At 44.4% G+C, this 15,132-nt stretch overlaps 1 protein-coding gene across 1 annotated transcript in view; it reads right to left on the minus strand.

Moving 5' to 3' along the window:
• COL22A1 (collagen type XXII alpha 1 chain) overlaps positions 1 to 15,132 on the minus strand; it is a 221,117-nt gene that overhangs the window by 79,752 nt on the left and 126,233 nt on the right. The window contains exons 19-22 of the mRNA XM_059867554.1: positions 9,456 to 9,491; positions 8,018 to 8,047; positions 7,079 to 7,132; positions 6,119 to 6,172 (exon numbers count right to left, since the gene is read on the minus strand). Of these exons, the coding sequence (XP_059723537.1) occupies positions 6,119 to 6,172; positions 7,079 to 7,132; positions 8,018 to 8,047; positions 9,456 to 9,491 (174 nt within the window). The remainder of the gene's footprint in view (positions 1 to 6,118; positions 6,173 to 7,078; positions 7,133 to 8,017; positions 8,048 to 9,455; positions 9,492 to 15,132) is intronic.

Below are 15,132 nucleotides of genomic sequence, written 5' to 3' on the forward strand. Positions count from 1 at the left end.
GGTGTATAGAAAAGATTCACAATCTCTAAGCTGGGAAACAGGAGTCCATGAGGCATTTCTAGGTAAAGGTGGCATTAGCACCAAAAGGCAGAGCTCATGGACTCCTCTGCAAGTACAAAATATCCCTTCAAAGGAACCAGAGAACTCCACTGGTGCAAGGCAAGGACAAGCCAAGAGCTGGAATACAACCCTGAGACAAGGTCACCTTGTTCCTCTGTGTCCCCATGAGTTTGATCTCAAATAATTCAAAAGGAAAAAATCCAACATGAGAAAAATGAGGAAGAAAAGATGGAGTAAGCACTGGAGTTAAGGCAGAGGTTGGATTTGTTTCTTAACCCAACAGGTGACTTGCTGTGTTACTTTAGGTAAGTCACATATTTTATAAAAATGATCTCTTCTGCCCTCATATATAGCCAACACTGAGTCATAAATATTCCTAAGGCTGTTAGTAATACAGTGGGAGGGTACAAGAGGAGTCATGTAAATATCTGAAAGACTTTTTCCTCCCTCATTTCTGCTTCTCATCCACTGATTTTCTTTTCAGAAGGAAAATATAATTAACAAAGTTTAATGTCCCTGATAATGTGAAGGGTCAAATACAAAATCTTCCCTTTATTTTTCTTCATTGAAAGATGTGCAGAAACAGCATCTATTAACATCAGTTTTTTGCTGACTTAAATTAATGAAAAACCAAAACCATCAAAAACAAAACAAGTTTTCATTATGTTTTCCTCAGCTGTGACTGAGATTTATTATCTGATGGGTCAGAATCAGTTATTTTAATTATTTTTCTCATTAAAAAATCCCCAGCAACCCTCCACTCTAAAACAATGAAAATCAGCGTCCATATACAGAAGAATTTAAGAAGAATATTAAAGGAGTGATTATAGGGTCCTCGGGTATCAGAAGGAATTTGTAATGATTTGCAGGACTCAATATCAATAAAAAATTGAATTATGTACTCCAGCACACTCACTGTTCATAAATGTTCCTTCTACTTTTCCAACATCCATCATTTCTTTTCTTGTCAAAGCCAACAAGATCGCATTTTTAATTTGAAGGACTCATGTCACCATGTGATTTAACATATGTTTTCCAGTTAAAGATTATCATTTTGCCCACTGCCAAGGTGACCATGCAAATGGCACTGTTAAAATACTCATTAAATAAATATGTAAGCATATGAATAAAGCATACAGGATGTGGTGTGGGGGGCCAGACACAGGAGATGAGCCGCCTCCAGCTTCCTATCCGTGTGGGAGCCCCATGCCAAGGTAGCTACTTCCAGAGTTACAACACTGAGGCCAGAACAGAGAATCAGAGAATCGTGGAATCACAGAATGGGTCATGTTGGAAGGCACCACAGCAGGTCATCTGGTCCAACCTTCCTGCTCAGGCAGGACCATCCCAGAGCACAGGCACAGGATTGTGTGCAGACAGTTCCAGAATATCTCCAGTGAGGAAGACTCCAGTGCTCAGTCACTTCACAGTAAAGAAGTTCTTCCTCACAGTCAGATTGAACTTCCTGACCCTGCTCTGATCCCTCCCTGCAGACACTGACAGACAGGGATGAGGTCCCCCCTCAGTCATTACTTCTGCAGGCTGAACAGGCCCAGCTCTCTGTTTTCCTCATAAGAGAAATGCTGCAGTGTCCTCCTCTGAGGCTTGGTCCCAGGAACAGAGGAGGATTTGGCACCAGGAACATAGGAAGCATCCTTAATTGTGTCCATCAAAACAACACAGTGTTACTGATGCCTTTATGTCCCATCAACCAACTGTTCTGTCTCCAGAAGAGATGCAAGAGAAGCTGTTTATTCTTTCCTTGGGTATAATATTGAGAAGCTTCAGATCTTTTCAAACCATTAAGAAATCTCTTAAAGCAACATATAATTATACAGACAGAGAGACTGAGAGAGGTTTCCTATTCTGAAGGGACTTGTGGGCCATTTGGAGGTTAGCTGAAATCCAGCTACAACAGATTTGCTCCAAAGCATCATAGTCTGTCTGTAAAGGACAGAAATACTTGCTGGGAGAAATTATACCTATGAGAGCAAAACTCAGTGAAATGTACACTGCCTAATAATATAACAGAGAAACCCAGAAATTATGCTCTGTTTCCTACAGTAAGAATCAGGTAAATCTGTAAGATTGGGTATCTTTTGACAATATGAAATATATCCTATTTGCCTTTATCAGCAGTTTGAACAAAAGCACAGTTAAAATGTGTGTTTTATTGGAAATTCATATATTTACCTCACTGGCAATTGCAGTTTCACTCTGCATTTAGTCTATGGCATCAATCTCTTTTCCTTTTTTTTAACTTGCTTACAGTCTGATTTCTGCATGGCTGAAGTTTGCCAGGGCAGGCAAAGTCATCTGAACATTTCAAACAGCCACAAATAAATATGAACACAACCATCCAGCAGAAAGTTATCTCCTATACAGAGGACAGGAAACCAAGGAAAAATGTCATTTCCACTCTGCTGGAGGGGAAATTCAAAGGTGCCTCAGCCCAAGACTGTTTCCCATCTTGCTGTCCAATAGCCAGAATACACATATGTTTTCTTAGCATGTTTTTCTCTGAGGTTTGGCCCAGGAACACAGGTGGATTTGGTACAAAGTACGCAGAAAACATCTTTAGTTGTGAATGAATATAAGTGCTAGCATAAATGCCAAATTCAAGTTGTGACTGGCCTGAACAGGAAAATCATATGCAACAATCCACTCAGGTGAGAGATGGGTCAAGAATGGAAAATCAAATTCCTGTATTTCTTCCACCATCAAACATAGGAAGAACCCAGCAGCCCTCCACAGATTTGTTAACTTTATATCTCCCAGGACAGCTGAGAGGGACAAACCTTTCCTTCATTGACACGTGATCTGAACACTGCTTCTCTCACTGGAGAATGCACCCTGAACCCAGGAGTTCGCAGTTTAAACTTTTAATATTATTTTTAAATTAGTATTATTATTGTTGTTGTTGTTGTTGTAACTTATCTGCCTGACTTGTGTACACTGAGTCTTAAACATGGAGAAGTACATTCATTAAATGTTACTATCTTATAAATATATTTTCCATTAATTTTCTTTTCACAAGTTTATTCTTACTACCCCATAAGATTCCTGTATTATTTTTTCTTTGTACTGATTGTGCCTTGAACTTGGACAGATTTTATCAATGTAATTTTATAAAACTAAGCTGGACTGCAGCTTAACACACTCAAAATGGTCTAAACAGCTCCTACATCATGACTGCTGCAGGATAAATGTTTTCTCTTGGTCTCTTTCTGAAATTTCAATCACTTGAGTGAAATTGTAGCATTTAAAAAAGAGGCAAATTCTTGAAATCCAGATTATTGAGTACACTTAAGAGGAACCCTGTGTTTAGTCTGTACTGGCCACATATCTGCATGTTTTCCTGGAGCATGTCATAAGCCTGCACCTTTTTTACCTACCAAGAAAAAAATTTGGTTTTATTTCCAACAAATATTTCAGTAGAACAGGTATCAAAGACTTAAGAGCAGAACCAAAGCACCTCAGTTTTCTTTAATTTGACAGAAGAAAAAGAAGGACAGGAAGAGGGAAGAAAACCACAAAACCACCCTAACAGTGAAAGCAGACTCTCAGAGTTCTTCTTTTTCGGGCAGTTTTAATAAAATCAGGACAGTATTGTCTGTCACTCTAAGGTCTTATAAGTCACATGAGAATAGCAGAGCACTTTTCTTCACACTGTGTGCTCCTGATGTGAGGGTATCATTGACAAAATGCAGATATCAACTGCCAGGCACTTTTGACTAATAAAACGAACACAACCCAGTTGCTTGGTTCAGGTTGGAATTGTTACCTCCTGCCCCCAAATGGGATCTGTGTAGATCCACCAAGACCAGTACTTTGATTCATCTCATGAATTCAGTCATTGAATAATGGCCTTTAATTAAAAAAATATATCTATTCATCTAAGATGCTTGGTGACTAATAAAGACCCTTAGGAGAAGTCTAACTAGCTAGACACAACAGAGTCTAGGGAAAAATTCAAAGACAGAACAGATGACATTTGTAATCAAATGATCATTAACAGGAGCATTTTCTGTCCTGTTGCAAATCCTGACGGATCACTGTCCTTTACCCAGCTAATATGTTCTATTAATCTTATTCAAGAAACAATGTTTCACAGCAGGCTTTAAAACCAGGATAATTCCTAACTTACCAACTTAGGGGCAGAGCACTGCAGAGTTATTTGCTAAAGCAATATTTTCTAATGTTTAGGAAATTACAAGAAAGCAAATGCCCTTTTCTGCTGAGGCATTGACTAAAGGCTGCTTGCACTATCTTCTCAAGGAGAAGATTCCTAAAATTCATGCTTACAGCTAAATTTAACAGCACACAATCCAATGGGCAGTCTGTAGAAAGCCTCTTAGTAAGGCGTGTATTTTTTCCCTGTACTGTTTGCTCATTACCCGCCTATGCTCACAGGTTCTCACACAGGCTGATAACAGCCCTGGTGCTGACTCAAAGCACTGCAGGCAAACCCCATGATCTCCTTTAAGGAGTGAGCTATCATCAAGTCTCTGTGAATGCTTTAAAAGTGACCCATTAAACAGCAGTACTGAGACCCAAGAGACTGCCTCCAAAAATGCTAAGCAAGTATCTCACTTCACTCTTATCTGTCAACTCCCTTGAGGGCAAAGAGGCCCTGAAGAGAGACCTTGGCAAATAGACTGGACAATCACCAATTCTATGGTGATTGGTGTGAACCCATAGTTCCAGATCCTGCACCTGGGATGGGGCAAGCCTGGATGTACAGACAGACTGGGGAATGAGGATGGACTGCAGCTGTGGGACAGGACTTGGGGGTCCTGGTAAGTGGAAAGTTGGATTCAGCAGGGCTCTGGCAGCCAGGAGGGTCAATCCTGTCCTGGGGGCATCAGGCTCAGCATCACCAGCTGGGCAAGGGAGGGGATTGTCCCACTTTGCTCTGCACTGGGGTGGCCTCACCTTGAGCCCTGGGGGCAGTTTTGGGTGCCACAATATAAGAAACATATGAAGGTATTAGAAAGTGTCCAGAGGAGGGCAGCGAGAGTGGCCTTATAAGGAGTGACTGAGGACACTTGGTCTGTTCAGCCTGGAGAAAAGGAGACTGAGGAGAGATCTCATTGCAGTTACAGCTTCTTTGTGAGGGGAAGAGGAGGGGCAGGTACAGATCTTTTCTCTCTGGTGACCAATGACAGGACTTCAGGAAATGGCATGAAGCTGAATTGGGGGAGATTTAGGCTGGATATCAGGTTTTTCATGCAGAGTGTGGCTGAGCACTGGAACAAACTCCCCAGGGCAGTGATTACAGCACCCAGCCTGCCAGAGTTCAAGAAGCATTTGAACAATACTCTCAGGAACATGGTGGGATTCTTAGGGCTGCTTTGTGCAGGGCTGGGATTTGGACTCGATGATCCTGATCGGTGCCTTTCAACTCAGGATATTCTGATTCTGTGTTGTCTAGTGAAATGTTCTTCATATGAACAGGCACGAGCAAGGAAAAGCAGGTTCAGAGTATGAGTGTAGTAATATCAGGCCCACTCTGAAGTTTACCTTTTAGAAGTACTTAAATATATGAAGACATAATTCCATGTCAAAAAAAATCCAAGATTTTTTCAAACATAGGATAACTAAGCTCCTGCCAGAGAATGGTACACCAGCTACCATTTCTGGGGATCCTCGTTTTGAGTACAGACCAAACAGCACAGAAAATAATAAATATTGCAAGAATCTTTACACTCATTTGACTTCCAGGACAACAGCATTTCTCTGAAATTTCAAACTGACCACATTAGTAGTGGTTCTACACACTCAGAGTCATATCAAGCCTCCCCTTAACAGTAAGGAGCAGGTATAAATACAGGAGAGCAAACGGCAAGAAAGAACCTGCACTGCATTCAACCTGTCAACTCCAAGAGGTACTGAAAGTTCCTGGACAATGAATAAGGGATTATGGGTAAGGATCTGGGCCTCAGGATCCTTATATAAGTAGACAAGTATATGTAAGGTGGATGAAAGTAGCAAACCTTATTGAACAAAGCTTTCCTAAGCCTCCTGAGACTCAGATTAAATAGAAGAAGCAACTCACCCTTTGACCTGGCAAACCAGGGACTCCAGGCTTGCCTTCCAGACCAGGCTCTCCCTTGAAAATTGAGAAGATTTGTAAAGTTAACAGAATAAGAAAAAACTAGTGAACTATAAATGATTTCCTAGCTGTTTTGTGCTACCATTACTGCATGGCTACCTAGACAACTCTTACCTGATTATTATGTTGTCCTGTGAGCAGAAGAGAATGAGTAAACAAGATAAAGTGACAATGCCCTGATTAAATACAGAGCACACAACTATATTTAAATAGCATAATTCAAACCAGATTTACCTAAGTAACACACCTTCACAATGCCATCAATTTTACAAAAGCCAATCAACAGTGAAACACAACAAGCAATTCAAGAGAGAAACACAGAGTGTTTACAAATGAGGCAGCAGTGACAGTCTGAACTGAGACATCCTGCAGAGCTGGGTCATAAAATATAACTAGAATGGGCTACAATTTAAGTCAGAAGTAAGAATGTTGGCATGTACAAACTGTTGTAAAAATTGTGTTGAAATATAAACACACATACTCAATTCTTAGTTTTCATCCAGAAAGTATTTCAGCCACGACCTTGTGGCATAATGCCAACCCCTTTGACAGCAACTACTCCCTGACCTTCATGACATGACAGCTCACAAATCATCAGTCAGTGCCTCTCTGAGATGTGCTGAATGTCCATACAGCTCTTCAGGGCATTAGAAATAGAAAAATGATCAGGTTCTGCATGACAACAGCCTTAAGGCAAAGTCTGCCCATGTCCTGGTTGTCACTTCCCTGTGTTCAGACAGGCCATCCACACCACGACGCCTCCTCCCAGCAATGAAGAAAACTGGAGGCTGTGGGCACTATTTAAATATTTTAGAGCCTGAATAATGTATAAGATTTTCATATGCCTCACTCCAGCCTGAGTTTCAGCTTCTGAAATCATAAGTAGTGAGCGAAACAACTTACTGGAGGTCCAGGAAGTCCAGGGTGGCCCTGTGGTCCTCGTGGCCCAGGCTTGCCCTACAGGAATGTTTGAGTTTTTTTAAAAAAAGTGTTAAAGTATCTTTATGAAAATGTGCATGGGCACATTAGACACATTTTCTGTCTTTACAGGACCTGTGCCACCACTTTCCCCACCAGTCCTGAAGAACCAGTGCAGAGACCAGCTGTTTTTCTACTTAATCTCTGGCTACTCGAATTATCAGCACTCACTAGGCTGCAGACAGACTGAGCCACCCACACTCAACAGGCACTTATCTATATCTGGTTCTCTTGTTTTCCAAAGGTAGTGACTCTGCTGAAGAGGCTGGGATATCCTGGATGTTCCAGTACAGCACTCTAGGTTGGGGTTTGGTGGTGGAGAAGAACATAAGCAGCTCCCACCAGCATTTCCCCCAAGCCTACAGAGCTCTGAAGGGCTTTAAAGTATCATTTACATGACGCATACAATTGCATTAAGTAACAGCTAAATGCAAATTACAGATCCACCAATTAAAAAAAAATCAAAATTTAAATATATATATATATATTATACATTGGATTAACAGACTGACACAAGGGGTATGTCCCCCCTATTTGAGTGCCCAGGTTCAGAGATAAACTAGGCATAAAACTCAAATACAGGTTAACATTACTGTTAATACATCCCTGTCCTTAGATAATTGCATAGCTGACTCTACAATTCATACTTCTCATTGATGTAAGATTCACATCTGAGAATGACATTGCCCTTTTCCCTTTCTTCATTATTTTCTCCACTGTAAATAGGAAAATTTATTTCTTGATGTCCTGATAATGTTTCCATTCACCTTCCCTTTAAAGTACTATTTTACAGCAAAATCTAACCTAACAGAATTACATTAAAATATCCTTGCAATGAAAGAAGAGATATTGAGCCTCTCTTACTTCCTCTCCTTTTAGGCCTTCAGTATGCACCTGCAATAGAAATGCAGAGTCATAAAGGATGGAAAGAGTAAATACAAGGCAGAGGGTGACAGAGGTAACATGGGCCCCCACAGGGTATTTTTCTGCCCTTGCTCTTCCTTCAAGTTGCATGACAACTCCTACAGCTCCTCAAATGCTGTTGCAGGCTGGGAGATGCTTTCTATTTAAAGAGCTCAGACTAACAGGTTTTCTCTCACCTGTGAAGTGATTTGAGTGGCTGTATAAACAGTAAGAACTTAATTAATTATCTCATTATATAAATAAGTTAGTAAATTCTCCAGATCTTGTTTTATTCTAAATCACAAAGATCTACGGAGTGCAAAAGGAATCACATAACAAGCCGTCTGGCTTGGGCTATGCCCCATCAGTTAAACTCATTTTCAGATGTTATACATATCTTTCAAAATTTCTTGGCTGTCCCATCATTAATATCACATTTGAACAGGACAGCAAAACGTTCTTACCCAAATACCTTGATTTTTTCATAGTTTTCTAATTCTGTTACTTTCTACCACATTCTGAGTAAGGGAATTGCCTGCTGACTTTCCCATGATTATCAGTGAGCCTATTTTTTTTTTTTTTCTGAAAGTTAAATTCCCTAACTGCTTTGTTACCAGCCCATGCTGAACTCAGTTCTAGACCTCTCCTCTGCATACTTAGTGGTAAATCTTTATCCATTCACTCAGAGACAACCTCTTCATACAGACAATACTAGTCTCTAGACAACCTTACAACCTTACATCCTTGCCAGAGATGTCTCTGGCATCAGTGAAGTCACTGCTGAAGGCAGAGGGATGCACAAAGAATGTTAATCTAGTGCCACAATAAAGATAAACCCCACTCTTCTTTTTTCTGTTTAATTTTTTCATGAGTGCCTTTCTGATTTCAGCACATCAAGTCCTACTTGTCTTGATATTCCACCAGGACTTTTCCAGATACAAGCTAAGGAAAGATCATTCCCTCTCATCAGAAACTGCCTTTTTCTTCTCGTGCACCAACTCACACACTCAGTCCATGTTGAAGACACTCAGCTACTCAATACTGAAAGTTCATTTGCTTTTATAACTTGCCCAGGCTCTATGTACCAAAGGCCACTTGGAATCAACAACTGTCAGAAACCACACAGTCTTGTCAGAGTATTGCTCTGTCTGATGCACTTGAGGCAATGCTTTCATTGCCTCAAGTCCTGGTCTTCACACTTCACAATCTCCCAGAATTGTGGCAGAGCATCTCCTCATTGGAACCTGTCACATGCCTTCCTCAAAAACCTTCACTTTTAAAAACTTCTTTAAAAAAAAGTATTTAAGAACATCTCTCAGCGAGATCCTCCCAACCTGCATTTCTACTTCTCATGCAATAATGCTACAAAATCTGGGAAAGCTAAAAAAAAAATTCTTACTGAAGTGCCAGGCAATCCTGGAAGTCCTGGTTCACCCTGCAGGGAAACATGAAAGAAATGAAAAAAATATCCATAGAACACAACAGTGCACAATACACAACAGTTTAAAGTAAAAGCAACATCCTGAGCATATTTTCTAACTATTGTTGTACATTCTAATTTTCAATACCATCTCATAATTAATAGATCTGGACATACAATCTCAATTAACTCTGTTTTCTCTTCTTTGCAGATGAACACATGCAGAAACTGGTTGTGATCTGTGTTACTGTGATGTTTTACATACGTTTTAATGACATTCAGTGACTTAAAATGAACGATGCATTGGATGCACAATAGCATTAGATTTGTGCTTCAAAAAAATCTTGTATTTCCTCTGTAAACTTACCACACAAACAAACAGTTTGATGCTGAGATCTCTAACAGACCCCCAAAGAGACAGATATTAAGGAGGTCAAAACACTTTTATTTGTTAGCAACAAAATAACTGCAAAAAAAGTGAGAAATGATACCATTTTTCCCAAGTCATTTTATAGAGCAATTCATGACATAGTGGTTGTGGGACACTGGGATGCTACACCCTCTTCCCATGATTTATTGCCATCTAGGCTATCAATTTCTTCCAGTTCATTTTTCTCCAGCAATGTCCACCATTTATTATGCTTTAAGACTGTGCATACAGAAGGTTTATCCTTTCCTTTAGGCACAGACTGGTGTTACATTTATCACATAGCTTCCCTCCACACTCTATTTGTTCATTACTCATGTAGGTCTCTGAATGACCCAGCATATATTTCATATTTTTTCTCTTAAGTTCAATTATTCTTTGTTGTATATTCAGAGCATCATAGAATAGTTTGGGTTGGAAGAGATCTTAAAGATAGAATCACTGAAACATTAAGGTTGAAAAGACTTCCAAGGCCATTGAGCCAAACCTTTGACTGAACACTACCATGGCAACAAGACCAAAGCACTGAGTGCCACATCCATGTGTCCACGGAACACTTCCAGAGATGTTGACTCCATCACCTCCCTGGGCACAACCTTGCAATGCCTGACAAACTTTTCAGTCAACAAATTGTTCCCGCTGTCCAACATGAATGTTCCCTGGCATAGCCTGAGGCAATTTTTTCTTGTCCTGTTGCTGGTTATGTGGAAATAGAGACCAATCCCAACTTGGCTACAGCCACTTGCCAGGGAGTTGTAAAGAGCAGTAAAGTCTCCCCTGAGTCTTCTTTTCCCCGGAATAGACCCAGCTCCCACAGCAACTCTTCAATGGATTTACCCTTTAGACCCTTCATCAACTGCACTGCCCTTCTCCGGCAACAGTCTTGGCACCTCAACCACTTTTTTTTCATGAGGTGCCCAGAACTGAATGAAGACTTCTACCCAGTGCCCAGCACAGAGGGACAGTCACTACCCTGGTCCTGCTGGCCACACTAGTGCTGACACAGAAGGCCAGAAGGCCACCAGCCTCCTTGCCCATGTGGGCACTTGCCGGCTTACAGTCAGCCTCTATCAGCCAGCATCTCCAGGGCCTTTCCCACTGGGCAGATTTCCAGCCACTCTGCCCCAGCCTGGGGCACTGCAAGGGCCCTACAAGGGTAGGACCCAGGCCTGGCTCTTCTCAAAACTGCTAGCCTCACATCATCCATCCAGCCTGTGAACATCCCCTCAACAGAGGCTTCCAAACCTCCAGTACATTGACAATCACACCCAGCTTGGTGTCATCACAAATTTACTACTGAAGGTACCCTCAATGCCCTTGTCCACATCAGAAGGACAGACAGGCAGACGCTGAACAGGACTGGGCCCAGGGGATACCAGAAGTGACCAAAAACCACCTTAATGTGGCACCATTCCCAGCCACTCTCTGGACATGGCCATCCTGACAGTTCTTAGCCCAGCAAAGAGTGCCCCTGCCCAAGCCCTGGGCTGACGGCTTTTGCAGGACTCTGCTATGGGAGATGGAGTCAAAGCTTTTGCTCAAGTGCAGGAAGATTCCATGCACAGCTTTTCCCTCAGTCCTGAGGTGGGTCACTTGCTCCTCAAAGGACATCACATTGCTCAGGCAGGACCTGCCTTTCCTAAACCCACGCTGGCTGGGCCTGATCCCTCAGCTGCCATCTTTGGGCTGTGTGATCCCCCTCACAATGATCTGCTCCAGAACCTTGCCTTGGCTGACAGGCCTGGAGCTCCCCTCAACCTCCCTGCAGTCCTTCTTTGGCATAGGTGTCACACTGGCACCTCCAGCCATGTGGGATCTCACGACTGGTAAGGACTTTTATTAAAGGATGGAGAGTGGCTTAGCGAGCTCTTCCACCAACTTCATCAGCAAACTTGGGGGATTCCCAGCCAATCTATTTCCCAGCCAATCCCATAGACTTGTCAGTGTCTCAGTGGCTCTTCAGGTCACTAATGACTTCCAAGAGGATTAGAGGGGCTCTCATCTCCTCCTCAACCCTGTCTGCTGGCTCAGGGAGCTGCTTGTCCTCTTGAAGAATTTACCTGCCTGTAGGCATATTCCCACACCACATCCAATAAAGAATGGAGATTTTTCTTGGCCCTGCTTTGTTGTTGATCTTTGTAAACACTTTTTATTGACTGTTACAGTAGTGGCCACATGAAGTGCTAATGGAGTTTTTTCTTCCTGATTATCTGTGACATGAAGTGGGAGCCAAAGGGTGAAACATGGTGGGCTGGGTGGGAAAAGCAGTTTGGCAGGGCAGAGGGCTTCTTTGGGGATGTTTAAGAGAGAAACACGTAAGGTGGGAAAAGGGAGAGCAGCGATCATTGGGAGAGGAAAAAGCAAAGCCTAAGTAGAAGGGCAAAGGGCTAAACCACACCTTTGTGACAAGGGGTGTCAACATGGAAAGCCCCAGGACTCTTGGAGAGGGGCATGTCCATGGAAACTACATGGCAAGGGGTGGCCGTGCCCACCAGCCCGTTGTGACCCGTGGTTGCATCATGCCCAGAGCCCATTGTGACAGGGGTCCATGCCGTGACACGGAGGGCTTTTGTAGTGCCAAATCCCTCGTGTTGCCACTCTCAGGAGAGCGGCTTTCTGAGGAGATAGCAGTTCTCTCACAAGGCAGCAGCTCCTCAGAAGGAAGCAGCTCTCCTGAGTGATCTTGGCCAGTGTTCGTCAGAGCACTTCCAAGATGTCCAAGAGACATGAGGATAATGCCCATTGCCAGTCCTGTGAGAGGCAGCCGCTGCTGTCCAACCAGTGACAGGTGAGGGACAGGAATGGAGGGAAAGGCTGCAGTGGGACCTGGGGGAGGGCTGGGGGCAGAGAGTGGCAGCCAGGCCTGGCTCCAGGCCTTGCTCTGGGGAGGAGCTGGTGCCAGGACGGCTGGGGTGAGGGAATGGCCCAGAGACAGCGAGCGCAGCTGGGAACCCAGCCCAGCCCGGCTGCCATGGCCAGCAACTGCCTTGAGACAAGGGCCATGAAAGCATGTGGGGGAACAGAGTGTCCACACAGCTGTCTCCATCAGACACTGCCTCCTGCTTCCCACAGGTGACTCACAGGCAGCTCTGCAGGTCATCTGGACAACCATCCAAGCCCCTCCATGGGGACAAATGGCTCCCCAAACCAGTCACCTCAGGGAGCCTCCCAGGACATGGAAAACAGGATGTTATAAATGGTGTTCAATTTTTGTTGAATTGGGGCTGGGTTGGGAATTGTTATTTTGGGTGAGTTGATGGGTGTTTGTTGTGAGTCCTGGGGAGGGCAGGTCCAGGGTTGGTGAGGGCGATAGTCGAAGGGGAGCGGGAGGTGATTGGAGAGGGAACTTGACCAATCTTTTGACGCCCCGAGAAAATGATTGGTCCAGAATGAATATCAATAAGGACCAATGAGAACACCAGAAGACAACCAATCAATGCGCGGATCCAAAACCCACCAATCCTGGACTTGAGAGGGGTTATAAAATGACGGTTTAGGCGGGGTACAGGGTTTTTCTCCTTTTGAGGGACAGAATATTTGGGGGTGAACTCAGTGTGTTTGGGACATGTTGTTATTTTGGGTTGTTTTGTGGGAGTTTAGGCTTATCTCAAACTCCCCTTTCTCTGTAGATAGTTTTAATAAACAAGAGCCTTTTTCCTTCTCAAAATCTGGCCTCTTTCGAATCCATAACAAGAAGGACAGCCTGAAGGGAGGGCACTCAGTGTCCCTCAGCGGCACAGTCACATGGCCACAAAGATTGTCTGTGTCAGACTTGCCGCTTCTCCATGGCCCTCCATTGACTGGGGCATCTCCATGCCAAGAACACAGGCCAACAGCAGCCTTGACAAGCGACAACCTGCCCCCTCTGCCAGCAGCCCCAGCAGCCTCTGGGTCTTCTACCAGAGGCAGAGCACGGTCCGCAGGCCATGTAGGTAGCAGCCACCGAGACCTAGTGCCACCTTCTCCATGGGGCACAATGGCTGCTGACGGGGCCCAGGAAACACCTTGCCCGGACAGTTCAGCTGAAAGGCTCTGGCGAGGGTCAGCAGCAAGGCAGGGCCATCGCCTGCCACCCCTGCGATGTGCGGGTGGCACGCTGCTCTGCACAGGGACCCAGCCTGCCTGGGAGCACCTGGAGTGCACCGAGAGGGAGGAGCTCACTGAGGTGCAGGAAGAGCATGGTGGCAAAACCGATAAAGACCAATTTAGAGGCCTTGCCCCATGCCAGCGTGAAGAAAGGTTCACCAACTCCACCTGCACTAAGAAGCAGTCAAGTGTCTGCCAAGAGGCAGATGCAGAGGCCCAGGTGATGGACAGGGCTCCCAAATTCAACATAAGACACCAACATAGACATTGGAAACTTCTGAGCCTCTGAGCTCCCGTCTCCTGCCTGGTTGCCAGAGCAGCAGTCTGTCTCTGACAACTCACAGGGCTTGGAGATTTCTCCCAAGGAGCCAGGGGAAAAGTGGGAGGAAGAAGAACTCCCAGAAACAGAGGCTGCAGGAGACAGGGACAGCAAACCACAGGATGCATCGCTTCCCCTTCTCAATGAGGAAGAGGCAGAGGCAGCAACTTCTGCCCTCGACAAAGATCCCTGGGGTGAGGGGCACAATGAGTTTTTCCCGATGTCAGAGGCTGAGGAAATCTCATGCTTCTCAGCTTCTCCTTCACTTGGAAGTTCCTGTGAGGAGACGGGAAATCATCACTGCCTAAGTAAACCACACATGGCAAGCTGATGTTCATGGGGCCTGAGGATGCTTCAGATCATCTCCTGAATATCAAGGCAGAGGAGCTGGAGAAGCTGGAGGACAACAACCTCTCCTCTCTGGATGCAGAAAGCCCCTCGGTCCAGCACAGCCTTTGCAGCTGGACCATAGACTGCACAGGAGAGACCGAGAACTACGCACAGCTCGTGCCTCCTGACCTCTTTGAAGAGCTGTGGTCTCTCTTTAACAACAAGGATGCGCTGTCCAGGGACACTCGGCTAGACCAGCTACTGGCAGAGTGGGAGGGAGAAGAGCTCCCTGGCAGAGACAGTGAAGGAGAGGGGGACAGCAAGCCAGAGAGCGAGTTGTCCCTCCCACTGCAAGAGGAGGGAGCAGAGCCAGCAGCTTCTCCCCTGGACAGCGATCCCTGCGACGAAGGGCACAGTGAGCCTTTCCCCATGGCTCTGCCAGAAGACATAAACATGTTTGCAGTTTCTGCTTTGCCTGCCGATCCTGCTGACGA

Source organism: Haemorhous mexicanus, chromosome 1 (genome assembly GCF_027477595.1).
Source record: "Haemorhous mexicanus isolate bHaeMex1 chromosome 1, bHaeMex1.pri, whole genome shotgun sequence".
NCBI lineage: Eukaryota > Metazoa > Chordata > Aves > Passeriformes > Fringillidae > Haemorhous > Haemorhous mexicanus.